This window comes from Artemia franciscana, chromosome 5 (assembly GCF_032884065.1).
Source record: "Artemia franciscana chromosome 5, ASM3288406v1, whole genome shotgun sequence".
Taxonomy (NCBI): Eukaryota; Metazoa; Arthropoda; class Branchiopoda; order Anostraca; family Artemiidae; genus Artemia; species Artemia franciscana.
The window spans coordinates 51,856,709-51,884,208 of record NC_088867.1 but is presented as its reverse complement, the minus strand read 5'-3'; the positions used below and the strand labels follow the sequence as shown (position 1 = coordinate 51,884,208).

The window sequence follows — 27,500 nt, the reverse complement described above, 5'->3', positions numbered from 1 at the left end:
ATGATTAAGGATAATTTTTCGAAAGCTTTTTCCTACCTAACAAACGTTTTTCACGTTTCTAGTATTTAAATACTATTGCCAAAAATATTTTGATATTAAAATAAGTCATTAAAAATTATTGCCAAAAGTCTAAAGTAAGGCTTAGTTTACGTTTCGACTCGTAGGCAACTGAAAGGAATTTAAATAAAAAGTACTGAAATAGTATAAACTAAAAGTGGGCCTTGAGCCTCTCAACATTAATCTAAAAACTTTCTCTATAAGGTTAGACTTTTGAAACAGAGGTGGAGTTTGCTTTTTTGTTTTGTTGATTCTTTTTTAATATTTTACAGCAAAAAAACTAATTTTCTCTCGAATATGATGGAGCTTAAGAGAAAAATTTCAAACAAGACTAAAGATAAACAAGTATAGAATTAAACTTAAAGGTATATTAATTATTACGTAAAAAAAAATAATGACTGGCTTCTCTGGCGCTTGTTTTTTTTCAAGCAGGGGCTTTCTTTTTCTTCAGAACTTCAAATTGTGATAAAGCTCCTTCTTGTGTGGTATTATCGGTTTATAAATAACAAATGATAGTTTTGATAATATTTTTTCATTGCTATCGGTGTTAAACTAACTTGTCGCTACCGAAAGATTCAGTTGTCTCGAGGATGCTGAACGCTGATTTAAAATTAATTTTTTTTTCAAGTTCAATGGACCTAATATGTTTTATCGATCCTAGTTTTTCGAATTCTGGATAATAAGACCCTAAAACCCCTTAAAAATAATTTCAAGTCGAAATAAAAAGTATCTCTTCAAAATACTACTTGTTTTACAAAACTGTAGCTTGAACTAAAAGATATTTGTTTTATGAATTTAAAAAGAGCCTGAAACCCCTCTTACATACGGTGGCGTCAAGTTGAAGTAAGAAATGTACTATTCTTTTCGGATAGATAGCAGTAATTTGTCACTTTATAGCACAAACACTAGCAGGATACTGGAAAATAAGGAGACAAATGGCTTAGACCTCGATCTTTGTTTTAGGTCAAATCATCAAAGTAACTTTGATGACAAATATTTCTAGGCTACATGGTATTGATGTGGAATTTTTTGTTTATATATTCTCTTTTGTGCATTAAATATTTAATAAATAAGCAGGTCTTAGAAATGAAGGTGATGAACCCAAACAAACCAGCAATGCCATACATATAAAGATTCAGTTTTTGCTCGTCGTGCTAAAGGTAATTGAACATATAAGCTTCAACTTTTTTTCTTCTCTTCCAATAAATTTTTAAATTAAACTGACCTCTGCAAATAATTCCGAAGATAAAGCAAATAATGCTATAGTCGGAAAAGTTTCACAGTTTTTCGTTTTTCTCATTAAGAATCAAATAAAAAGACTTCTGCATTGCTGCAAAATTTTTGTAAGTCAGCCAAGGGTACTGCGGAGAAAAACTTTTGGAGCTGCCGCTGTAGAGTCATGAAAATACATATTTACAACTACCAAAATCACCAAAGCCACTTTGACGGCAAATATTTCGATACCACCTGGAATTTTTGTGGCATGTTTTAGTCTCTATATCTTTTAGTCTGTAAATAGGCCTTTCTCGGAGATGAAGGTGATGAAACCAAATGAAATGCAGGGTGGTAATTGGCCAGTTTAGGATTTACAACTGGCTAAGGCTTTTTCTTGAATAGTCGTATTTTCCAGTTTGGGTCAAAAATTGAGCTTAGATCCCTGTTTGCTCATTTTTCAATTCTCTGAGTAGGCCAAAGATTAAAAAAAAAATTTAGGGCACATTGAAGCACTTAAACCGCATTGACTATATAACATGGTTTAATTATAGTTGATAAACATTTGAAACCAACAAACTCTATGTTTTATGTAAAGCTCAACCTTTAAACTGCTTAACCCTTCATCTGCTTAAGGCTGTTTAACCCTTCAAAGGGTTTGATTGCTATATTAATATTCTAGAATACCAGCCTTCTATTAATTCCCATCATATGTTGCTTCTTATGCTTTGTTGTTAATTTTCCTATGTTTTGTTCCAGATTTTGTTTAATGCTTTGCTTTTCACGCTTTGCTTTGCTTTGAATGCTTTGCTTGCAACAAACCTCTAGATTGTCTCCAAAGGTAACTCATCATCTGCTTCTCCGTAACTCTTTATCTGTCCAATGCTGTTTAACACTTCAAAAGGTTTGATTGCTACATTAGTGCTCTGGAATGCCAGCCTTCCATTGATCCCATCATATATTGCTTCATATATTTTGTGATTAATATTCCACCTTTATGTTCAATCCTTATTCCGCCTTTTTATTCCACCTTTTGTTTAATCCTTTGCTCTTATGCTTATTTTTAGGGAGAAGAATATAATGACCAGCGACTGAACGATCTTGCTCTTTTTCCAAATGGAAGTTTCCATCCATTATTTTCAAGATCTTCAATAGAAAAGCATCTCAAATGCAATATTTGCGACACCCTCGTCATTGGAAGTGCTGTGTATGATCATATTAATGGGGAGGGACATATCAAGGCTTTGAGCGATTTAAAAGGTAAGTGTATGACGAGCTTGAAGCTGTTGTTGATTTTGCTTCGTCTGTCGGATATTTTGTTCCCCGAGGAAAAAAAGTCTTCATGCAGTGGCTATTCGATTTTCCTCTGTTTTGGACTACAGTTGACAAATTTGCTTCTCTTGGCAAAACTGTTTTAAAATGCATTAGATTTCTTGAAAAGTATTCCATTGGTGTTCTTTTTCAATAGGTATTCTTCTTTTGTTTTTTGTTTTTTTGTGTGAATTTTGCTTCGTCTGTCGGATATTTTGTTCCCCGAGGAAAAAAAAGCCTTCATGCAGTGGCTATTCGATTTTCCTCTGTTTTGGACTACAGTTGACAAATTTGCTTCTCTTGGCGAAACTGTTTTAAAATGCATTAGATTTCTTGAAAAGTATTCCATTGGTGTTCTTTTTCAATAGGTATTCTTCTTTTGTTTTTTGTTTTTTTGTGTGAATTTTGCTTCGTCTGTCGGATATTTTGTTCCCCGAGGAAAAAAAAAGTCTTCATGCAGTGGCTATTCGATTTCCTCTGTTTTGGACTACAGTTGACAAATTTGCTTCTCTTGGCGAAACTGTTTTAAAATGCATTAGATTTCTTGAAAAGTATTCCATTGGTGTTCTTTTTCAATAGGTATTCTTCTTTTGTTTTTTTGTTTTTTTGTGTGAATTTTGCTTCGTCTGTCGGATATTTTGTTCCCCGAGGAAAAAAAAAGTCTTCATGCAGTGGCTATTCGATTTTCCTCTGTTTTGGACTACAGTTGACAAATTTGCTTCTCTTGGCGAAACTGTTTTAAAATGCATTAGATTTCTTGAAAAGTATTCCATTGGTGTTCTTTTTCAATAGGTATTCTTCTTTTGTTTTTTGTTTTTTTGTGTGAATTTTGCTTCGTCTGTCGGATATTTTGTTCCCCGAGGAAAAAAAAAGTCTTCATGCAGTGGCTATTCGATTTTCCTCTGTTTTGGACTACAGTTGACAAATTTGCTTCTCTTGGCGAAACTGTTTTAAAATGCATTAGATTTCTTGAAAAGTATTCCATTGGTGTTCTTTTTCAATAGGTATTCTTCTTTTGTTTTTTGTTTTTTTGTGTGAATTTTGCTTCGTCTGTCGGATATTTTGTTCCCCGAGGAAAAAAAAGTCTTCATGCAGTGGCTATTCGATTTTCCTCTGTTTTGGACTACAGTTGACAAATTTGCTTCTCTTGGCGAAACTGTTTTAAAATGCATTAGATTTCTTGAAAAGTATTCCATTGGTGTTCTTTTTCAATAGGTATTCTTCTTTTGTTTTTTGTTTTTTTGTGTGAATTTTGCTTCGTCTGTCGGATATTTTGTTCCCGAGGAAAAAAAAGTCTTCATGCAGTGGCTATTCGATTTTCCTCTGTTTTGGACTACAGTTGACAAATTTGCTTCTCTTGGCGAAACTGTTTTAAAATGCATTAGATTTCTTGAAAAGTATTCCATTGGTGTTCTTTTTCAATAGGTATTCTTCTTTTGTTTTTTGTTTTTTTGTGTGAATTTTGCTTCGTCTGTCGGAAATTTTGTTCCCCGAGGAAAAAAAAGTCTTCATGCAGTGGCTATTCGATTTTCCTCTGTTTTGGACTACAGTTGACAAATTTGCTTCTCTTGGCGAAACTGTTTTAAAATGCATTAGATTTCTTGAAAAGTATTCCATTGGTGTTCTTTTTCAATAGGTATTCTTCTTTTGTTTTTTGTTTTTTTGTGTGAATTTTGCTTCGTCTGTCGGATATTTTGTTCCCCGAGGAAAAAAAAGTCTTCATGCAGTGGCTATTCGATTTTCCTCTGTTTTGGACTACAGTTGACAAATTTGCTTCTCTTGGCGAAACTGTTTTAAAATGCATTAGATTTCTTGAAAAGTATTCCATTGGTGTTCTTTTTCAATAGGTATTCTTCTTTTGTTTTTTGTTTTTTGTGTGAATTTTGCTTCGTCTGTCGGATATTTTGTTCCCCGAGGAAAAAAAAGTCTTCATGCAGTGGCTATTCGATTTTCCTCTGTTTTGGACTACAGTTGACAAATTTGCTTCTCTTGGCGAAACTGTTTTAAAATGCATTAGATTTCTTGAAAAGTATTCCATTGGTGTTCTTTTTCAATAGGTATTCTTCTTTTGTTTTTTGTTTTTTTGTGTGAATTTTGCTTCGTCTGTCGGATATTTTGTTCCCCGAGGAAAAAAAAGTCTTCATGCAGTGGCTATTCGATTTTCCTCTGTTTTGGACTACAGTTGACAAATTTGCTTCTCTTGGCGAAACTGTTTTAAAATGCATTAGATTTCTTGAAAAGTATTCCATTGGTGTTCTTTTTCAATAGGTATTCTTCTTTTGTTTTTTGTTTTTTTGTGTGAATTTTGCTTCGTCTGTCGGATATTTTGTTCCCCGAGGAAAAAAAAGTCTTCATGCAGTGGCTATTCGATTTTCCTCTGTTTTGGACTACAGTTGACAAATTTGCTTCTCTTGGCGAAACTGTTTTAAAATGCATTAGATTTCTTGAAAAGTATTCCATTGGTGTTCTTTTTCAATAGGTATTCTTCTTTTGTTTTTTGTTTTTTTGTGTGAATTTTGCTTCGTCTGTCGGATATTTTGTTCCCCGAGGAAAAAAAAGTCTTCATGCAGTGGCTATTCGATTTTCCTCTGTTTTGGACTACAGTTGACAAATTTGCTTCTCTTGGCGAAACTGTTTTAAAATGCATTAGATTTCTTGAAAAGTATTCCATTGGTGTTCTTTTTCAATAGGTATTCTTCTTTTGTTTTTTGTTTTTTTGTGTGAATTTTGCTTCGTCTGTCGGATATTTTGTTCCCCGAGGAAAAAAAAGTCTTCATGCAGTGGCTATTCGATTTTCCTCTGTTTTGGACTACAGTTGACAAATTTGCTTCTCTTGGCGAAACTGTTTTAAAATGCATTAGATTTCTTGAAAAGTATTCCATTGGTGTTCTTTTTCAATAGGTATTCTTCTTTTGTTTTTTGTTTTTTTGTGTGAATTTTGCTTCGTCTGTCGGATATTTTGTTCCCCGAGGAAAAAAAAGTCTTCATGCAGTGGCTATTCGATTTTCCTCTGTTTTGGACTACAGTTGACAAATTTGCTTCTCTTGGCGAAACTGTTTTAAAATGCATTAGATTTCTTGAAAAGTATTCCATTGGTGTTCTTTTTCAATAGGTATTCTTCTTTTGTTTTTTGTTTTTTTGTGTGAAATTTACTTCGTCTGCCGGATCTTTTGCCCCCCGCAGAAAAAAAGGTCTCCGAAAAAAAAAATATTCGATTCACCTATGTTGTAGGCAATAATATGCTTCTCTGGCCGAAACTTTGGTTTAAAATGAATCAAAGCTCTTCATTAGGCAAAATTAAAAATAGTCATTTTTTTTCCTGTTTTTGTGAAATGTACTTCGTCTGCCGGATCCTTCGCCACCAGCAGAAAAAAGGGCCCTCAAAAAAAAAAAAACTATTCGCTTCGCCCATGTTGTAGACAATAATTGACAAATTTGCATTTCTGGCCGAAACTTTGGTTTAAAATGAATTAAAGTTTTTCATTTGGCGAAATTAAAAGTATTCAATTGACATTCGTTTTAAACAGGCAGTCTTCTTTTCTTTTTTTTTGAAGTTTCTTTCGTCTGCCGGATCTTCCGCCATCCGCAGAAAAGAAGTTCCGGGAAAAAAATAATGTTCGATTCGCCTCAGTTTTACAGTAGACTGTAATTGACAAATTTTCTTCTCTGACCGAAACTTTTGTTCAAGACGAGTTAATTTTCTCATTTATGAAAAAGTAATATAGATATTATTCTTTTTAAATAGATATTCCTTTTTTTTGTGAAATTTGCTTCATCTACCGGATTTCTTGCCACCCGCCAAAAAAAAAGTCTCCGAAAAAAAAATTCAATTTGCCTCAGTTGTTGACAGTTGTTGACAAATTTGCTTATATGACCGAAAATTGTCTCTAAAGCCGAATAGTTTCTTTGTTATGCAGAAATAAAAGCAGATAATTGGTATTATTTTTAAATTGGTATTCTTTTTTTTTGTTAAATTCATCTTTAGTCAGATACTATTAAGAATTTTCCGTCACGGCGTAGCGACGTTTCTAACACACCACAACCCTTTTTCATCCACCCTTAAGAACCATTAAGTGCCATTTGTGCTTTTGATTTGGATTCAATCACCCTCCAATCTAGTATAGTTTAGATTCGTTTGAAGTTGTAACCACCGGTTTAAAATAATTCCTTTTCGTTTGGTGTTGTTTTTTTCGTTTCTGTTTTTTTTTTTACTTATGCTGCTTTATGAATTGATCACGTTGTCATAGTTGCTTCCATAATTTACACGGAGGGCTGGGTCGTATCAATTACCTTTCTCGGTGATAAATTGTCATCTCTGATTTAGTTGAAAGAAAATGTCATTTTAGTTGCTAATTTTAGGTCTTTTCGCTTAGAAAACACACAAGGATCAATTATACAATAAAAACATGTAAAGGACCTAACTTGTTTTACAATCTATATTTGTGTCTATAAAGTTTTAATTTCAACCCCTTAGCCCTCAGAAACGCTCGGGAAGGAATATTTGAACACATACTATGAAAAAGAAAGAATGTAGACTTATTTCCTAGTTATTTCTTATATCGGTACCTGATTTTGGTAATAACGTAGTGCAAAGATTGTGAGGGGGATTTCCTGTAGATCCCCTTCATAAGGGGGATGTTGGGGGATCTCCCCATAACATAAACTAAGCATTATCTCCCATCCTAAAACTAATACCGTCAATTCTCTTTTAAAGTTCAGAAACAAGGGAAAACTGCCTAAAGCTGTAGACAAAATTGAACACCTCTGCCATATAGTTAGCCCAACACAAATTAATGCCTCTATAGAACGATATCCAGCCAGTGCTGCCAAGTAACAAAATTGTTGGTGAGGGATTTATTTTTCAACGTCTGGTTGGGAGCAATTTTTATTCACTGAATTATTTAAATGAAAAAACCAATGAAGTATGTTTTTCAAAAATCTAGAGGAGATGGGGGTGCATTTGGCGCCACTGTTTCCTCTCCACTATTCCATATTACTGGCAATCGGAAGAAAGAATTGTATTAATGGAAATAACCTATAAAGTGTTAATAATTAACGTGAAAACGAGCTTAATTTTGTCTCGACATTTTTCTTAAAGACAAAAATAAAACTTTCATCAGGAATAAGTGGTTGCAGTACCTAATGGGAAGATTTACTTTTTTATTTTTATTTGTTAGGAAGTTTCTATTATTATCTAAAATTCTTCTTCCTACATAAAAAAAACTACTTAGTATGTAAAAGATCAAAAGAAAATTACTTTTCATTTATAAAAATGGGATAATATAATGAGAATATTTTCCACCGATAGTTTTATGTACATTTTTGATTGCTTAAGCGAAGTGTTAAAAATATGTTCAAAGGATCGACGGAAGCTTTAAAATCCGCCTATTGTACCCTGGTCAATCTCTAGCGACACAGATTTTAGCCCCCCCCCCTCTAAAATGCGAAGGTTAAATAGTTTCTGAAAAAGTAGATATCCACTCTCCCGTCGTCAGTGTAGGAAGAAGAATAAAAAAAAAAGTATAGATGAAAATCCACAGAATAATATGAAAAGACAGGCATCAAAATGAAAATGAAATAGTTTAAATAAAAATATGTACTTGAAGGTTATTAATTGCTAAAAATAACTACTTCAATGGTATTTATTAAAATGGCTGAAAATAAATTTGTGGTTGAAAAAACAATCAATCCTTTTTTGGAAAAAATTTGGTGAGTAACCAAATATGTAACTTCAAGATAGAAAGACAAAATATTTTGTTACGAGGTAGGATCTTTCAATGGAGGATTTTTTCATGGGGGAAGGGAATTTTCCATTAAGGGGGTGCGGGGTTTCCCAGCAATATTTAAAAAAGATCAGAAATTAGAAAAATACAAGTTTCTTAACTGAAAGTAAGGAACAACATTAAAACTTGACACGAACAGAAATTACTACGTATATGAGGGCCCCCCCTCATCAATACCTTGCTCTTTACGCTAAAATTTTTTAGTACTCACAAAAGCGTTATTTATCAAACAGTTCGTGGTAACGAACTGTAGTAAGGAGCGACCCGGTTCAATAGTAACCAAAGCTCTAAAAATTTGATACCAATAGTTACATCAAAAGAATCACATTTTGATGCTGATTTTAAATATCTAAGTTTCATCAAGATTAGTCTTACCCATCAAAAGTTACGAACCTTAGAAAATTGCCTCATTTTAGAAAATAGGGGGAAACACCCCCTAAAAGTCATACAATCTTAACGAAAATCACACCATCAGATTCAGCGTATCAGACAACTTTATTGTAGAAGTTTCAAGCTCCTGTCTACAAAATGTGGAATTTCGCATTATTTGCCAGAAGACAAATCACGGATGCGTGTTTATTTTTTTTTTTTTTTTTTCCCAGGGGTAGTCGTATCGACTCAGTGGTCCTAGAATTTCGCGAAAGGGCTCATTCTAACGGAAATTAAAATTTCTAGTGCCCTTTTTAAGGGACCAAAAAAATTGGAGGGTACCTAGGCCCCCTCCCACGCTCATGTTTTCCTCAAAGTCACCGGATCAAAATTCTGAGATAGCCATTTTATTCAGCGTAGTCGAAAAACCTTATAAATATGTCTTTGGGGACGTCTTACTCCCCCACAGTCCTCATGGGAGGGGCTACAAGTTACAAACTTTGACCAGTGCTTACATATAGTAATGGTTATTGGAAAGTATACAGGCGTTTTCAGGAGGATTTTTTGGTTGGGGGAGGGGTTGAGAAGAGAGGGATATGCTTGGGGAACTTTCCGTCGAGGGATTTGTCATGGTGGAAGAAAATTTCCATGTAGGAAGCGCAGGATTTACTAGCATTATTTTAAAAAAAATGAAAAAATAAACATGAAAAAGTTTATCAGCATTAAAACTTATAACGAACAGAAATTATTACCCATATGAGGGGCTCACCTCCTCCTAATACCTCGCTCTTTACGCTAAAGTATTTTTAGTAATTTCAACTATTTATTCTACGGCTTTTTTGATTCATGGGTCATTCTTAATGAATCGGGACGCAATTTAAGCTTTAGTGTAAAGAGCGAGGTACTGACGAGGGGGCGAACCCCCTCATATATGTAATAAAACATGAGCGTACAAAAGTTCTTTACGTAAGCTAATTTATTAGTTACGTACGTCTTTTACTAATAAAAAGATTCGTAAAAAATAAAAAGTTCTAGTTGCCTTTTTAATTAACCAAAATATCAGAGGGCAAGTAGGCTTCCTCCCCCGCTGTTTTTTTCTCAAAATCATTCGATCAAAATTATGAGAAAGCCATTTAGCCAAAAAGAATATATGCAAATTTCGTTTTAATTATTCCTCTGCGGAGAGCCAAAATCAAAACATGCATTGATTCAAAAACGTTCAGAAATTAAATTAAAAAAAAAACAAGTTTTTTTTTAACTGAAAGTAAGGAGTGACATTAAAACTTAAAACGAACAGAAATTACTCCGTATATGAAATGGGTTTTCCCCTCCGCAATCCCTCGCTCTTTACGCTAAGGTTTGACTCTTTGCCACAATTCTGCTTTTTAGAACAATTAAAAGCTTTAGCGTAAAGAGCGAGGGATTGCGGAGGAGACAACCCATTTCATATATGGAGTAATTTCTGTTCGTTTTAAGTTTTAATGTCGCTCCTTACATTCAGTTAAAAAAACTTGTTGCTTTTTATTTAATTTTAATTAAAAGACCTTTGTTTCTCAGGGGTCATCAGACAGTTCGTGGTAACAAACTGTTGTAAGGAGCGACCCGGCTCAATAGTAACTGTAACTCTAAAAAAAAGAATTTGATACCAGTATATATGCATCAAATAGTATATAATCAGATTTTTATGCTGATTTTAAATATAGAAGTTTCATCAAGTTTAGTCATACCCATTAAAATTTACGAGCCTGACAAAATTTGCCTAATTTTCGAAAAAAGGGAAAAAACATCCCCCAAAAGTCATAGAATCTTAATATAAAGCACACCATCGGATTCAGCCTGTCAGAAAACCCCACTGTAGAGGTTTTAAGCTCCTATCTACAAAAATGGTGAATTATATATTTTTTTACCAGAAGAAAGATCATTGATGCGTGTTTATTTGTTTTTTTTTATAATTTTTTCCCTGGGGTGATAGTATCTACCTAGTGGTCCTAGAATGTTGCGTGAAGGTTCATTCTAACAGAAAATAGCCCCTCCCACGCTCTTTTTTGCCAAAACTACCGGATCAAAATTTGAGATAGCCACTTTCTTCAGCTTTAGCCGAAAAACCTAATAACTATGTCTTTGAGGACGATTTAATCCCCCAAAGTCCGCGGGGGAAGGGCTGTAAGTCATGCCCATAGTTTACCTATAGTATTGGGTATTGGGAAGTATACTGACGTTTTATCGGGTATTTTGATTTTCTCTGGCATTGGGGTGGGGGGGGGTACGTGAGAGGATATTTCCATGGAGGAATGTATCACAGGGAAAAGAATTCCCATGCTAGATCTTCCAGCATTATTTAGAAAAAACAATGAGCAATTAAATTTAAAAAAAAAGTTTTTTCAACTGAAAGTAAGTAGCAACATTAAAACTTAAAACGGACAGAAATTATTGCTTATATGAGAGGGTTCTTCCCCTCCCCAGTACCTCGCTCTTTTCGCTAAAGTATTTTTTAGTAATTTCAAAAGAGCTATTTATTCTAATTAAACGGCCTTTGTAATTCAGGGGTCATTCTTAAAGACTTGGAACAAAATTCAAACTTTAGCGTAAAGAGCGAGGTATTGACGAGTGGGCGAACACCATCATATACGTAATAAAAATATACGTATATAGAAGTTCGTTGTGTAAGTTAATTTGTAAATTATGTATATTTATTACTAATAAAATGTTCGTAAATAAAATTAAAAGTTTTAGTGGCCTGTTTAAGTAACCAGAAAATTGGAGGGCAATAAGACCCCCTTCCCACTCCTTTTTTCTCAAAATCGTCCGATCAAAACTTTGAGAAAACTATTTAGTCAAAAAAAGTAAAATTATTACGCAAATTTCCTTTTTTTATTATTCATGTAGCCTACCGTGAGCCAAAATCAAAACCTGTGTTAATTCAAAAACGATCAGAAATTAAATAAAAAACGAGTTTTTTCTGCTGAAAGTAAGGAGCAACATTAAAACGAAAAAAATTATTACGTATATGAAGGGGTCCGTCCCCTCCTCAATACCTCGCTCTTTACGCTAAAGTATTTTTTTTTAATTTCAAAGGAGCTATTTATTGTAATTAAACAGCCTTTGTGATTCAGGGGTCATTCTTAAAGAATTGGACAAAAGTCGAACTTCAGTGTAAAGAGTGAGGTATTGTCTAGGGGGAATACCCCCTCATATACGTAATAAAAATATACGAATATAGAAGTTTGTTACGTAAGTTAATTTGTAAGTTACGTATATTTATTACTATTAAAAACGTTCGTAAATTTAATGTCGCTCCTTACTTTCAGTTAAAAAAACTTGTTTTTTAATTTTTATTTTTTTATTTAATCTCTTCACAGGTTAGAGAGATCACTTTAAAAACCTTTATATTTAAGATCTGACCAAAACTGGACAACTAGGAGGGGAAAAATCACTGGAAAGCATAACTGTCTATCTCCATTATTTTATTTTCAATCAAATCAGTATTATTTTGTATTTGTATTTTAAAATTTAAAATTGTAAAATAATTTTTAAAATGCAGAATATTTTTGACAGTAAAGAAACATTACTCGCGTCGACGTGGATTGTGTTCAGGCTTTTGATTTTATCTGTTCCTCTATTATAACTTGTAACTTTGCTGAAGTCAATCGACGCAGAAACTGGTAGGGGGGGGGGGGTTTCAATGAAGTAAATTGTTTTTCTTTTGAAAGATTTTAAATATTCAAAAATTTCAGATGTTGGGGTTGCTATTGCAAGTGCCAGATCTCATTTTGTCAAAACGTTCCAAGTTTCTCCAGAAATTCCTATTACAAGGATACATAGAGGTAAGTGGGAATGTTTTCAAATTTTTATTTTTTTTGTGCTTTTTTTTATGTTCCCCCCTCCCCGTGACTTGCGCTTGCGTAAATTTCGCTTGTTTGCGTCTGCTCTTTCCTCCTCCCTGCCTCCAGTGAACTGATATGTTATCGTCCTGTTATCCAAAAACATCAATGATTGCAAATGGCTGTAAATACCGCAAAAGAAGCAAAAATGAATTAGCCTGCTGCAACAGCGTTGTCACTCAGCATCTCAATCTTACACCTCTTCACCCTCAAAAGTAACAAATAAAAGCTTTATAATATTAGCAAACATTACGTGCATGGAAGAAAACACCCCGAAATACTTTGAGCATGAAAAAAAAATGAAAGTAAAATTTAAACTGCATTGTTTTTCGCAAAACCCAATGAGTGCCGTGACAAATTAAGCAAATACAAATAAACAAGTGACAGTACTTATCAAACACGCATATACAACTATCGTAAACATGTGGAATACACATGTTTATACACATGCTATACACATGTATAGCACTACACTAGTCTCAGGAATTTCTAGTATAGGAATTTCAAACCGGTACTGTATTACAATACAGTACCAGTTTTCTCTGGTGTCAACAAAGAAATTAGTTTTTTTTTTCTGACAAAATTTTCCTACTAAATAATTTTTTCTGACAAAATTTTCCTACTAAATAAAGTTGTTTATCTGATTCTCTAAAGCTTTTCTATTCTTTCTACTATATGATTTTTGTTGAAAAATATGGGTAAAAACTGTGTTTTTTTTTTTCTCGAATTACAACTACTTTTTTTCTATTATCATCGTGATTTTTTTTGGGGTAAAGAGATATTTCATAGAGTTATTGCATACACAGGAATCTTTGGGAAGGAGAGAGGAAGACAACATTTCGAGAATTTATAATTTGAAATATTAAGAAAAAACGCATTGCACGATAAATAAAATAATTATAGTAAAATTGAAAAAATCAAGAGGTTTCTGGGAAAGTGAGAATTCAGTTCCCGGGCTCGTCTTGAATGCCTGCGGGCTTCACCCGAGCATAAATAAAATACGTATAATTTTATTCCCCATGATGATTTTCCCCCATTCATAAGATAACTTATTTGTTAAAGTTCTAGTTTAAATGTACATTTTTTTTTACCAATTAATCTTCTATAACTATTCTTTGAGTTGCAGGTGTTGACTCCAAGAATCAAAGAATTGAAGAAATAACATTGGTGACTAATGGCAACACTAATGACAAGAATGAAAAGAACGGAGCTGATCCTGGTGTTGGTGTTGACTCCACGAATCGAAGAAAAGAAGAAATTACATTGGTGACTGACGGCAACACTAATGACAAGAATGAAAAGAACGGAGCTAATCCTGCTGTTGGTGTTGACTCCACGAATCGAAGAAAAGAAGAAATAACATTGGCGAATGATGGTGAAATTAATGACAAGAATGAAAAGAACGGAGCTGATCCTGGTGTTGGTGTTGACTCCATGAATCGAAGAAAAGAAGAAATAACATTGGCGAATGATGGTAAAATTAATGACAAGAATGAAAAGAACGGAGCTGATCATGGTCTTGGTGTTGATTCCACAAATCGAAGAAAAGAAGAAACGACATTGGCAACGGATGGCGATTTCCATGACAAGGATGGAGCTGATCTTGATCAGAGAAAAATGTTAGATCAGCATGCTGTATCGAAAGAGGAACCTTTCCACTGTTCTACGATAGCTTCGCCCGATGACGAAATTAATGTAAGTCATATGTTGGTAGCATTTATTTGCGTTATCGTGCATAATTTCAAACAGGGGTACACAATTAAGAAATTACTTGAATTGGTCAATTCAGTGCTGAAGCTCGTTTTTTAAAGCAAGTTAAATAAAAAAAACAAGTTTTTTTTAACTGAAAGTAAGGAGCGACATTAAAACTTAAAACGAATAGAAATTATTCCGTATATGAAAGGGGTTGCTTCCTCCTCAACACCCCGCTCTTTACGTTAAAGTTTGACTCTTTCTCACAACTCTGCTTTTTAAAACCATAAAAATTTTACCTTAAAGAGCGGGGCGCTACTAAAATATCAAACAAGGTGTCTTCAGCGCTGAAAAAACCAAAAACATACAAGGAAACTAAGTGCAGCAAAGAGAATAAAAACAAAAAGAGAAGCTAAAAATCAGAAACTCATAAATAATTAAAGTAAAAAAACATTTCCCATAAGTTTTTCACACCCAAGGCTCTTCCTCCATCGACTCCAAAAATCTTCTTTCTCAAATCCCTAAATCTTTCGTACTTCCCCAGAAAATGCAACAAGTTTTCCTCCCCTTCTCCACATATTGGGCAACAATAAGGACAACTTGTCATTCTAAGCCTTCTCAAAGGTCTTCTTCTTCCAGTGAGTAGTATAAAATTATATCTATATAGATGACGCACTCAATATCATTCCGAAATAGCCCTGCTCTAAAATATACCTTTTCTCCCCATGTCTCTTTTGCCCTAGAACACAAACCAAGAGAGTCAAACGTTCTAATATGACACCCCTATTTCTGAATTTCCTGATCAACTGAAATCCAATATACCTGTTTAGAAACCTCTCCAACTTCCTTACCCCTACCATAAACCCCATTCCATTCACTGGACATTTCCCACGAATCCAAAAATGCTTCAATCTGTTTCATCCACGAATACCTTATTCCGTCTAGCAGAGACTCTGTCAATGCTACCCTCACTAACCTATGCCTCTCCAAACTTGCCCCTCTTACCCGTTACTTTTTACTAGCCTCCTCCTTCTTAATGACGAAATTCCCAAATCACCTTTAATAACTAATCTTTTAAATCTCTTAACCCTAGCATTCTTTTATAACATTATTAAATAAAAAAACGAATTTTTTCTGCTTAAAGTAAGGAGCAACATTAAAACTTAAAACAAAAAGAATATGTTCCGTATATAAGGTGGATTCCCCCTCCTTAGCACCTCTCTTTTTACGCTAAATTTTCTAGGTACTTTTAAAAAAGCTTCTGATTCTAATTAATTAATCAATCCATCAATCAATTTATTAATACTAAAAAAAAACAATTACAAAACGTGAAGTAAATACGAAGCCCAAAAAGCTTAGCTTGTAATGGGCCAATAAAACAAAAATAAAACACTTATATATCAAATACAATAAAAAAAAGTTAAACAAGAGAAGGACATTTATCGTATAGGAGATATAGATGGAAAACTAAACATATAACTGAAAAAGAATTGAAATGAAGAAAAGAGATAAAAAATCACGATGGAATCCAAAAACACTTAGAATCTGAAAAAATATATTAAATAAAGAGAAGAGAGACATATAAATTAGGATGAAGTAATAATAATAATCTTAATAAAAACAAAAGTAAAAAAAAAAAACAACAACATTAAACTGGAAATACCAGACGAGAAACTGTCTTTACAGAGAGAAATAGAGGTGCGTCAGGACGGATGGAGTTCCACAGTAAAACTGATTGATAAACAGGGGACCTATGAGCTGCTGTTGATGATCGTTTGGGTAAAATAATTCTGCGAGAAGAACTTCGTAAGGAAGAAGAGTAGCTACCGTAAGAAAATAGCTGCAGAGACGGTGGAACTGTACCTAGAAAAGCAGTGTGCGCTAAATAAAGATCACTTTTACCTACAATACGATCCAGCGGAGCTATTTCAGTATCATTATAAAGATCAGAGGAAGGGTAAAGCTGAGGGAAAAGAAAAGCAGCCTTCACTGCCCTATTTTGGGCTCTTTGAAGTGAGTAGAGAAGAGGTTTATTAGTATTACCCCAGACAGGGCAACAATAAGAAAAATGAGGATAAATAAAAGCGTAATAAAGAGAAACCATAGCATCAGGAGGAATAAATGAGTCAACCCGGTGCAGTATTGAAGATTGGCGGAGGATGAGGGGATAGGTGTGAGTTATATGCGGTTTAAAAAAAAGAAAACAGTCAAGATACACACCAACAAATTTCTCACCATAGTAGCTTGTGGTATAATATCGTTCCCATATCTCATATGGTAAGGGGTCCTGGAATTGATAATGGCACTCTCCCGGCTGTTAAGAGCCGCACTATTTGACAAGCACCAATCCTTTACCTTATCAAGAAGACCTTGAGCTATGGAAGCGGTAGATGCCAGGTCTACTGCAGCAATGAAAAAGTTGCTGCCATCATCAAAAGGAACAGGGTGAACATGGGGATGAAGACAATCAACAAGATTATTAATGTGAATTAGACAAAAGTGAACCAAGTACAGAGCCCGGTAGGACACCTCTCAATATAGGCAAAATAGAGGAAGTAAGTACCATTAATCAAAACATACTGAGATCTTCCTGACAGATAAGACCTTAACCATTCTAGTGGGACTCCATGCACTCCAAATAAAAATAGTATAGACAGATGAACATTATGGTCAACCATATCAAAGGCCTTTGAAAAGTCAAGAAATAGACCCAAAACATACAATCCCTTGTCCAGATTAACACGCACAAACTCTGTTGCATCTGAAAATGCATACAGGGTAGAGAAAGAAGGACGAAAACCATACTGATGGTTAGTTATGAGAGAATTTCCAGCTGTCGTATTAGTACTAAATACAAATGAAGAGAGTCGACTATACACTACTTTTTCAACAACCTTAGAGATGACGGGACGTATTTGATGACAGTTGACGTATTTGTAAGACTTGTTTCTTAGTTGTGGGTATTGCTAGGGAAGAGTAAGATCAAATCTTTTTAAGGAAGCTGGTCGTAGATGATCTACGGACCTCTATCCCCCCTTAAAAGGGGAAATATGTTGAAATGCACACAATAATTGAAAGTGAAGACTCTACATAAGTCTAATTTATTCTACATCAAATCGTGTTTCAACCCTTTTTCATAGGGAAATTGATGCCCCCCCCCCCAAAAAAAAAAAAATAGAAGAAAAAAATCGATCAACAAATTTCACAGGCACTATTATTTTTTTTTTTACTTTTACTTTGATATTGTAATTGTAATTGCAGTAGTTGTAAATTGCAAGTCAGTATCAGCATCAGTAGACGGTTAAACCTTCCATTTTCTCTCAAAATGGGAAGTATGTTAAATTGCACAAAACCCTTAACACGGATGACTACATCTTCTTTGTTTTTCAGCAAAATGAACACTAATTTGTTCCAGAGCTACTGATTTTTTTTGTTTTATTTCAAAAGAAAGTATTTATATCATTTTGATATACTGCTATTTAGCCCGTATCATATATACTGAAGCAAAAAGTACTTTCTAATAATTTTGTAGGAACATTAGATGGCTTGTAATTAAAGCAATTTCTCATGGTTTCAACTTCTTTCAGTTACTGTTTCCACATCTTATTGGGTTGAAATATTTCCATCTAGTCATAAAACATTTTCATACGCGTCGGATTAAAACACCCTGATATTTACCTGTTGCTACTCTCGGAGAGAAAATTATGCGCTAAACGCTAAACAAGATGATCATTTCACTCAATAAGTTCAGTTTCAGTTAAGCATTGTCATTTGTCAGGTAAAAAGGTATTTGTGCTATTTACTGCTTGTGCGTTTTCTAAGGTGATATTTTGGATAAATTTGTGGCGGAGTGGTATAATAGCCTGTGCTGAATTTGGCTCTTGGTAAGACTCAAGATGAAGGGCTTTTGCCATATAGGGATGTAGTTGAAAACTTACGGAATGTTTCCTGGGCTGAAACTATGCCCTGAGAAAGCTTTCTGAAGTATCCATCTTTTAGGTAAAATTCTAGTTAATTGACTTCTTGCTATCTCAGAAAGGGTTTAGGTTAGGAAAATGAAACTTTCAGGGACGAATCTACAGACTAAAGTATGTCCCGGGAAGATATTTTGAAGCAACTACCTCCACTCCTTCTCCTTCTAGAGGGCCCTGACCTTTGATGACCTTAAAAATATGTGTGTTATAAAAGTGAAACCTTGCAAAATAGATCTTCTGCTTAATTGAAGTACAACGAAATTGTTTTCAGCGTCATAACTTTGCTCAATTCCATTTTATAAGGTTTTAAAGATATACAAATACATTTCCTAAATTTTGAAAAAAAAACATTGATATGGCTCAAAATTCTACTCAAATAACAGGAATTGCATTTTCAAACAGTTCGTGGTAACGAACTGTAGTAAGGAGTAGGGATAAGTACTCCCCCACAGTCCTTGGGGGAGGGGCTGCAAGTTACAAACTTCGACCAGTGTTTACATATAATAATGGTTATTGGGAAGTGTACAGTCGTTTTCAGGGTTTTTTTTTGGTTTTGGGGGTGGGATTGAGGGGAGGGGGCTATGTGGGAGGAGCTTTCCTTGGAGAAATACGTCATGGGGGAAGAAAAATTCAATGAAAAGGGCGCAGGATTTTCTAAAATTACTATAAAAAAAAAAACAATGAAAAAATAAACATGGAAAAGTTTTTTCAATTGAAAGTAAGGAGTAGCATTGAAACTTAAAACGAACAGAGATTATTACGCATATGAGGGGTTCTAAAAATACTTTAGCATAAAGAGCGAGGTATTTAGGAGGAGATAAATACCTCGCTCTTTATGCTATAGTATTTTTAGTAATTTCAACTATTTATTCTACGGCCTTTCTGATTCAGGGGTCATTCTTACAGAATCGGCACAAAACTTACAATTTAGTGTAAAGAGCGAGGTATTAACGAGGGTACAAACCCCCTCATATACATAATAAAAATTTAAGAATATAAAAGTTTGTTACGTAAGTTAATTCTTAAGTTACGTATATTTTTTACTAATAAAAAAATTCGTCAAAAATTAAAATTTATAGTTGCCTTTTTGTGTAACCGAAAAATTGCATGGCAACTAGGCCTCCTTCCCCATCCCTTATTTCTCAAAATCGTCTGATCAGAACTAAGAGAAAGCCATTTAGCCAAAAAAGGAATTAAAATGTAAATTTCATTTTAATAATTTATGTGTGGAGAGCCAAAATCAAACATGCATTAATTCAAAAACGTTCAGAAATTACATTAAAAAAACTAGTTTTTCTAACTGAAAGTAAGGAGCGACATTAAAAGTTAATTTGGAGAAAAAACTTGAGAAAAATCGGGACCGGGGACCGGACATTCAATTTTTAACGAATTAAATTGAAAAAAAAACAAGATTTTTTAACTGAAAGTAGGGAGAAACATTAAAACTTAAAATGAACAAAAATTATTTCGTATATGAAAGGGGCCGTCCCCTCCTCAACACCCCGCTCTTTACGATAATTTTTTTTTATTGTTTAAAAAGTAGAGTTGTGAGAAAGAATCAAACTTTAGTGTAAAGAGCTGGGCGTTAAGGAGGGGACAGCCCCTTTCATATACGTAATAATTTCTGTTCGTTTTAAGTTTTAATGTCGCTCCCTACTTTCAGTTAAAAAAAACTAATTGTTTTATATAATTTCTGAACATTTTTGAATTAATGCAAGTTTTGATGGATAATTAAAACGAAATTTGTATATTAATTTCACTTTTTTTGGCTAAATGGCTTTCTCAAAATTTTGATTGGGCAATTTTGAGAATAAAAAGGCCGGTGGAGGGGGCTTAGTTGCACTTCAATTTTTCGGTTACTTAAAATATCCGCTAGAACTGTAATTTTATTTACGAATGGTTTTATTAGCAATAAATATATGTAGCTTACGAATTTACTTACGTAACGAACTTCTGTATTCGTATATATTTTATTACGGTATATGAGGGGTTCACCCCCTCGTCAATACCTCCCAGTTTACGTTAAAGTTCGAATTTTGTTCCAATTCTTTAAGAATGACCCCTAAATCACAAAGGCCGTTTAAGTAGAATAAAAATACCTCTTTTGAAATTACTAAAAATGCTTTAGCGTAAGGAGCAAGGTATTGAAATGGGGACGAACCTCCTCATATACATAATAATTTCTTTTCGTTTTAAGTTTTACTGTTGCTCCTTACTTTCAGTTGAAAAAACTTATTTTTTATTTAATTTATTTTTGTTTTTTTAAATAATGCTGGAGAATCCAGCGCCCCCTTCACGGAAATTCTCTTCCCCTATGATAAATTTCTCCATGGAAAGATCCTACCACGTAACCTCCTCTTCCCGACCCCTCACCAGAAAAACAAAACAAATTAAGACGCATCCTTGTTCTATAATTAAACAAACAAAAAAACTAGTTTTTTTTAACTGAAAGTAAGAGCGACATTAAAACTTAAAAACGAACAGAAATTACTCGTATATGAAATGGGTTGTCCCCTCCGCAATCCCTTACTCTTTACGCTAAAGTTTTTAATTGTTTTAAAAAGTAGAATTGTGGCAAAGAGTCAAACTTTAGCGTAAAGATTGAGGAATTGCGGAGGGGACAACCCATTTTATATACGGAGTAATTTCTGTTCGTTTTAAGTTTTAATATCGCTCCCTACTTTCAGTTAAAAAAAACCAGTTTATTTTTGTTTAATTTCTGAACGTTTTTGGATTAATGCATGTTGGATTTTGGCTCTCCGCACATAAATTATTAAAAATAAATTTGCATATTAATTCTTTTTTTTTTGCTAAATGGCTTTCTCTTAGTTTTGATCAGACGATTTTGAGAAATAAGGGGTGAGGAAGGAGGCCTAGTTGCCCTCCAATTTTTTGGTTACTTAAAAAGGCAACTAGAAATTTTAATTTTTAACGAACGTTTTTATAAGTAAAAAATATACGTAACTTAAGAGTTAACTAACGTAACAAACTTTTATATTCTTATATTTTTATTATGTATATGAGGGGGTTTGTCCCCTCGTTAATACCTCGCTCTTTACACTAAATCTTAATTTTTGTCCCAATTCTTTAAGAATGATCCCTGAATCAGAAAGGCCGTAGAATAAATAGTTAAATTACTAAAAATACTTTAGCATAAAGAGTGAGGTATATATCTCCTCCTAAATACCTCGCTTTTTATGCTAAAGTATTTTTAGAACCCCTCATATGCGTAATAATCTCTGTTCGTTTTAAGTATTAATGCTTCTCTTTACTTTCAATTGAAAAAACTTTTTCATGTTTATATTTTCATTGTCTTTTTTTAATAGTAATGCTAGAAAATCCTGCGCCCTTTTCATTCAATTTATCTTCCCCCATGAAATATTCCTCCAAGGAAAGATCCTCCCATATAGCTCCCTCTACTGAACCCAGGCACATACGCAGGATTTTTTTTCGGGGGGAGGGGCCAAAACCTTCGAAACAGCAGATATAAAGTAGCACTTTTTTATTTAGTAATGCGAAAAGCACGTATATCGGAAAATACAGACTAACTTTAATCTGTAGTATTGTAGCGGATGGAGGGGGGGAAGAAGACTGAAGCCTCAAAAGTACGTTTTAGGCTCGGGTTATGTTCATAGCGATTTAGAACCAGTAATTAATCTATTATATCCCACTGAAAGGGAAATTTTAGGGTTAACAGTGCAATATGGATGCTGTGGGGGGTAGTTCTTTTATTGTAAAAACGTAGATTTTAATTGAAAATGACAGTTTCCAAAATGATCCAATAAAAGCTGTACTTTATCCTGAAAGGGGGGGGGGGATAAAACCCTAATATCAAGGATAATTCTATTTTGCTGTGGAAAACAAACTCTCTTTACAAAAAAAAAAAAAACTGCAAAATTGCTAATTACTTAAAAGAGGATAAAAAATTAGACAGAAAATGGGTTAATAATTGGGCAGTTCCTTGACCGGATAATGGCATGCTGTAAAATCCTCCCAAAAAGGCTTCACACATGTATCTAGATTCTTAATAAATGTCCTACTTTTGCCAGAAATCCGAAGAAACCATGGACTAATTTAACATTTGACAAAGTTTTTTTATTTGCCAGCCTAAACACCACACCCAAACCAAAAAAATTCCACTGAAAACGTCGGTACACTTCCCAATAACCATTACTGTATGTAAACATTGGTCAAAGTTTGTGACTTGCAGCCCCTCGCCCAGGGACTGTGGGGGGTAAGTCATCCCAAAGACATAGTTATTATGGTTTTCGACTATGCGGAACAAAATGGCTATGTCAAAATTTTGATCCGTTGACTTTGGGAAAAAAGTGAGCGTGGGAGGGGGCCTAGGTGCCCTCCAATAAGCGATAAAAATCGCTTACAGGCTAGCTTCAAATCCTTTTCAGTCATTAAGTAAAAAAACTAGTTTTTTAAACTGAAAGTAATGAGCGACGCCTCGCTCTTTACGCTAAAGCTTTTAATTGTTTTAAAAAGTAGAATTGTGACAAAGAGTCAAACTTTAGCGTAAAGAGCGAGGGATTGCGGATGGGACAACCCATTTCATATACGGAGTAATTTCTGTTCGTTTTAAGTTTTAATGTCGCTCTTTACTTTCAGTTAAAAAAAACTAGTTTTTTTTATTTAATTTCTGAACGTTTTTGAATTAATGCATGTTTGATTTTGGCTCTCCGCACATAAATTATTGAAATGAAATTTGTATATTAATTTTTTTTTTTGGCTAAATGGCTTTCTCTTAGTTTTGATCAGACGATTTTGAGAAATAAGGGGTGGGGAAGGAGGCCTAGTTGCCCTCCAATTTTTCGGTTACTTAAAAAGGCACTAGAACTTTTCATTTTTAACGAACGTTTTTATTATTAAAAAAATGCGTAACTTAAGAATTAACTTACGTAACAAACTTTTATATTCTTATATTTTTATTATGTGTACGAGGTGGTTTGTACCCTCGTTAATACCTCGCTCTTTACACTAAATCTTAAGTTTTGTCCCAATTCTTTAAGAATGACCCCTGAATCAAAAAGGCCGTAGAATAAATAGTTGAAATTACTATAAATACTAGCATAAAGAGCGAGGTATTTATCTCCTCCTAAATACCTCGCTCTTTATGCTAAAGTATTTTTAGAACCCCTCATATGCGTAATAATCTCTGTTCGTTTTAAATTTCAATGCTATTCCTTACTTTCAATTGAAAAAACGTTTTCATGTTTATTTTTTCATTGTTTTTTTTTATAGTAATGCTAGAAAATCCTGCGCCCTTTTCATTGAATTTTTCTTCCCCCATGACTTATTTCTCCAAGGAAAGATCCTCCCACATAGCCCCCTCCCATCAACCCCACCCCCCAAGCCAAAAAAATCCCCCTGAAAACGTCTGTACACTTCCCAATAACCATTACTATATGTAAACACTGGTCAAAGTTTCTGACTTGCAGCCCCTCCCCCAGGGATTTTGGGGGAGTAAGTCATTCCCAAAGACATAGTTATTATGGTTTTCGACTATGCGGAACAAAATGGCTATCTCAAAATTTTAATCCGTTGACTTTTGGAAAAAAATGAGCGTGGGAGGGGGCCTAGGTGCCCTCCAATTTTTTGATCAGCCCTCTTGCGACACTCTAGGACCACTTGGTCGATACGATGACCCCTGGGGAAAAGAAAAAAAAATAAAAAAATAAATAAACACGCACCCGTGATTTGTCTTCTGGCAAAAAATACGAAATTCCACATTTTTTTAGATAGGAGCTTGAAATTTTTGCTATAGGGTTTTCTGATACGCCGAATGCGATGGTGTGATTTTCGTTAAGATTCTATGACTTTTAGGGGATGTTTACCCCTATTTTCCAAAATGAGGCAAATTTTCTCAAGCTCCTAACTTTTGATGACAAAGACTAAATTAATTGAAACTTATATATTTAGAATCAGCGTGAAAATTCGATTCTTTTGATGTATCTTTTAGCATCAAAATTCCGTTTTTTTAGAGTTTCGTTTACTATTGAGCCGGGTCGCTCCTTACTACAGTTCGTTACCACGAACTGTTTGATAAGGATTGTTTTAACAAAATCGAGATGCAAATATAAGTAGGCTAGACACAAACCAAAATAATGGAGTTAAATTTTGCTCTAGGATTAAAATGGGTTTAAGCCTATCTTTTATGCAATTTCCTAAGCATCGAAAATGAAAAAAGAGTAGAGATACAAGCCCTATCAAAGGGGACATGAAGAACTCCCTATCAGATTGGTTTGAAATATCCCCTACCCCTGAAAATAGGCTACCCCCCCCCCCCCCCCCCGAAGCATTTTTTGTAATTTTTTGACGGTTTCTGTAATATTCATTGTTTAGAAGGATTTGCCCTTTTTTTGTCTATTTTAAAATTTTCTTAACATAAAATCGAAAAATAAGAGGAGGAGCTAATGCTAAATACTATCCATGCCCCTCCCCTAGCCATTATGGGAATGTCTTCGCATTTCATCCAAAGTAGGCTAGTCCCATTTTAATTCCTTATTTTATGCTCATTTTGAATATAGGCTAATAGTTGTTAGCCTGAAAATGTACCTCTCCTCCTGATAGTCCCATATATATCCCTTGGAAAATGTAAATTATTACCTTTTTGCTTTCTATTGTTATCCATTTTTAAGACTATTTCACACAATATTTGATAAATAATGCGGTCAATCAGAGATGAAGATGATTGCAGAATAACTCGTCTTAATAAAGAGCCTATGAGGTATGACTATATTCAATGAATGTAGGAATATATTACTAGAGCTGTACATTGGATCTTCGGGGGAGGGGGGGTGCATTTCCAATATGATGACTGTTATATTGAAAAGGAGCATTAAATAAGGAATCCAAAATGCACTATTTTCGTTGAATTAAAGTGTTTCCTTCTGAAAAGCAGAAAATCTTCTTTGTCACACAAATTGGTGCTCCCATGTATAGGCACTATCTTACGTCGGGAGAGCTGTCGAAGCTCATACTTGGCCGATGAAATATACTTGTCATTGTACTAATAACGTAATAGAGCGCTCCCTAGTGGAATGCTCCTACGCTTGTCGTACTGCAACTCTCGACCAGGAGAGCAGGAGTCGCATATCGTTTTATGATGATTTCGTGAGGCCTTATATTGAAAGAACCAGGACAATGTTCACAAAATAAAGGATTTTTTGAAACAGCTTGATGAAAAACTGTTATTTTAAACTTTGATGAAAACTCTTCTATTTGAAAAGACTTAAAACTGCAAATTTACAAGCATAAACTCGCACAAAAAAAAATAGAAAGCAAGGGTTGATTTGATACCAAGTGCTATTTCCATTTCTTGTGTTTAACTTCATTTGACCGTTAGAAATCCAGTGGGCTAGCTGCCATAAGGGCTCAAGGAAAAATCTTTTTCCATCTATATTTTACTATATGATTGAAACATTCAAATGTCGGGATTTCTCTCCCAGAGAGAGTTTACTTATATGGTGCTCTGTGATATGCTTAAATCTTCAAGTCAAGGATTTCTCTATTAAGTAACAACAGCTTGTTTTATAAACTTAACACCTGATCCTGTTAAAATAAATAGCAAAGCCTAAATAAAGAGTCATGTGCCTTCAATGTAATTACTTTATTTTTATTTTCCGGCCACTTCGTACGGAAAGTATGATGTTTGGAGCGGGTATATTCGATTTCTAATTTTTAATTAGAAATCGAACAAACTCTATTTTATATAAATTTAAATTTTAGTTTTTAATTTTTTCCTCTTTTTACGAGTAAAATATGATCGGAGTCCAACCAGCCTCCCTTCTGCACCTTTATTCTATTCTGTAACCCCTCTTCCCTGACCCTTCAAGACATCCGATTAAAACTTTGATGTAGCCATTGAGGGGTTGCTCACTTCTTAACCCCTGGTGTATATCTTGGAAAGTCACGTATGCTGCACATTTCCACCAAGCTTGGCCGAGTTTCGCCATGCTTGGCAAGCTTTGAATGTGCCACCTGATGTGCATGATTTCTGAAAGTGAGTCCCGCTTTGGAAGCCATTTTGTTGAAAACTGCCAAACAATCCAATAAATATGCCTACACAGTCACTGTGGTAAGGTCTGAAATAATGCAAATTGTGAGTTGTTTACTTATAATTTTGTCTTTGGAAAAGGGCTTGTTTTATGTTGGGTGTGCTTTTGGCTCGAAACTTTCAGGAAAAGAATCAAAAACATGAATCAAGGAATCAGAATCAACGTCAAAAGTGACAAGGAAGTTGGGTACTAAATAAAAGCAAAAACTTAGGTCCGCAATCGCTTGAATGAACCACTTTTTGAAAGAAATGACCTTAATGGAGTGCCAATTTTGCAATCAAGAAGCTATCCAAGTTACAATTCTCGACAAATGTAGGTTAATTTCTACTAGCTGTCAAAGGCATCTTTCACGCCAATATTCTGCTGGTATTTCGTCGATATAGAAGTTACTTTAAACCTGTGAATTTTCACTGCAGCCTGTCCGTTTTTTCCAGAAAGCTAAAGTTTGAACTGCAATGGAAGCCCTAAGGCTGGATTCTTTAACCTGCTCTGCCAGAAAAATGGCAGTTTCTCGTAATAGCTTGGGTCTTGATAAATTTGTGTTGGAATCTCCGGCAATGGATGTAAAATGATGCAATTGATGGGATATGATGCTCCCATACTTTTTCCACAGGGGGGGGGGGGGATATTCTGAAAATAGAAAAAAATGTGAATTGAATTGAGCTTGTAGTAGAATGTGCGAAAATCAGTATAATCCTAATATTTGAGAAAAAAAATAATGAAAAAGACACCGCTTACCTTAGTAAAAATCTTAGCTCTGCTCCCTCTCGAAATTAGCCTTTGTAAGAAACGTGTCTCGGCGGGTATAATACTGAGGGGGGGGATCTAGACCCTTACTACTAGGTTATATGCACCGTACCCCTAGATTGACATGATTGTGGGTTCCTGATGCCGCACACAATTTTTTGTTGTTGCTGCTGTACAAACAATGGTAGATATGGGGTCAAGCCCCCTCTATTGATGCAAGTTCGCGAAAATGTTAGACGGGGGGGACGGGATAAAGTATACTTTTGAAGATCTGGCGGGGGCTCTTTGTTGCTATTTCCTTTTTTGACGAAAATACAAAAAAAAAAGTATCTGTTAAAGTATAAGGGAAGGCGTAAAATTTCAGGGAAAACGGCTAATTCCCCATCCCCTTCTCAAAGAGCACTAGTA

The 27,500-nt window shown here is 34.4% G+C and overlaps 2 protein-coding genes across 8 annotated transcripts in view; both read left to right on the top strand.

Annotated features, from left to right (window-relative positions):
• LOC136026786 (uncharacterized) overlaps window positions 1-14,448 on the top strand; it is a 28,229-nt gene extending 13,781 nt beyond the window's left edge. Inside the window, exons 4-6 of the mRNA XM_065703483.1 lie at window positions 2,337-2,529; window positions 12,467-12,556; window positions 13,740-14,448. Coding sequence (XP_065559555.1) covers window positions 2,337-2,529; window positions 12,467-12,556; window positions 13,740-14,422 — 966 coding nt within the window. The 3' untranslated portion in view covers window positions 14,423-14,448. The remainder of the gene's footprint in view (window positions 1-2,336; window positions 2,530-12,466; window positions 12,557-13,739) is intronic.
• The window catches only part of LOC136027568 (microtubule-associated protein futsch-like), a 682,876-nt gene that overhangs the window by 124,472 nt on the left and 530,904 nt on the right, over window positions 1-27,500 (top strand). The window lies entirely within an intron of this gene.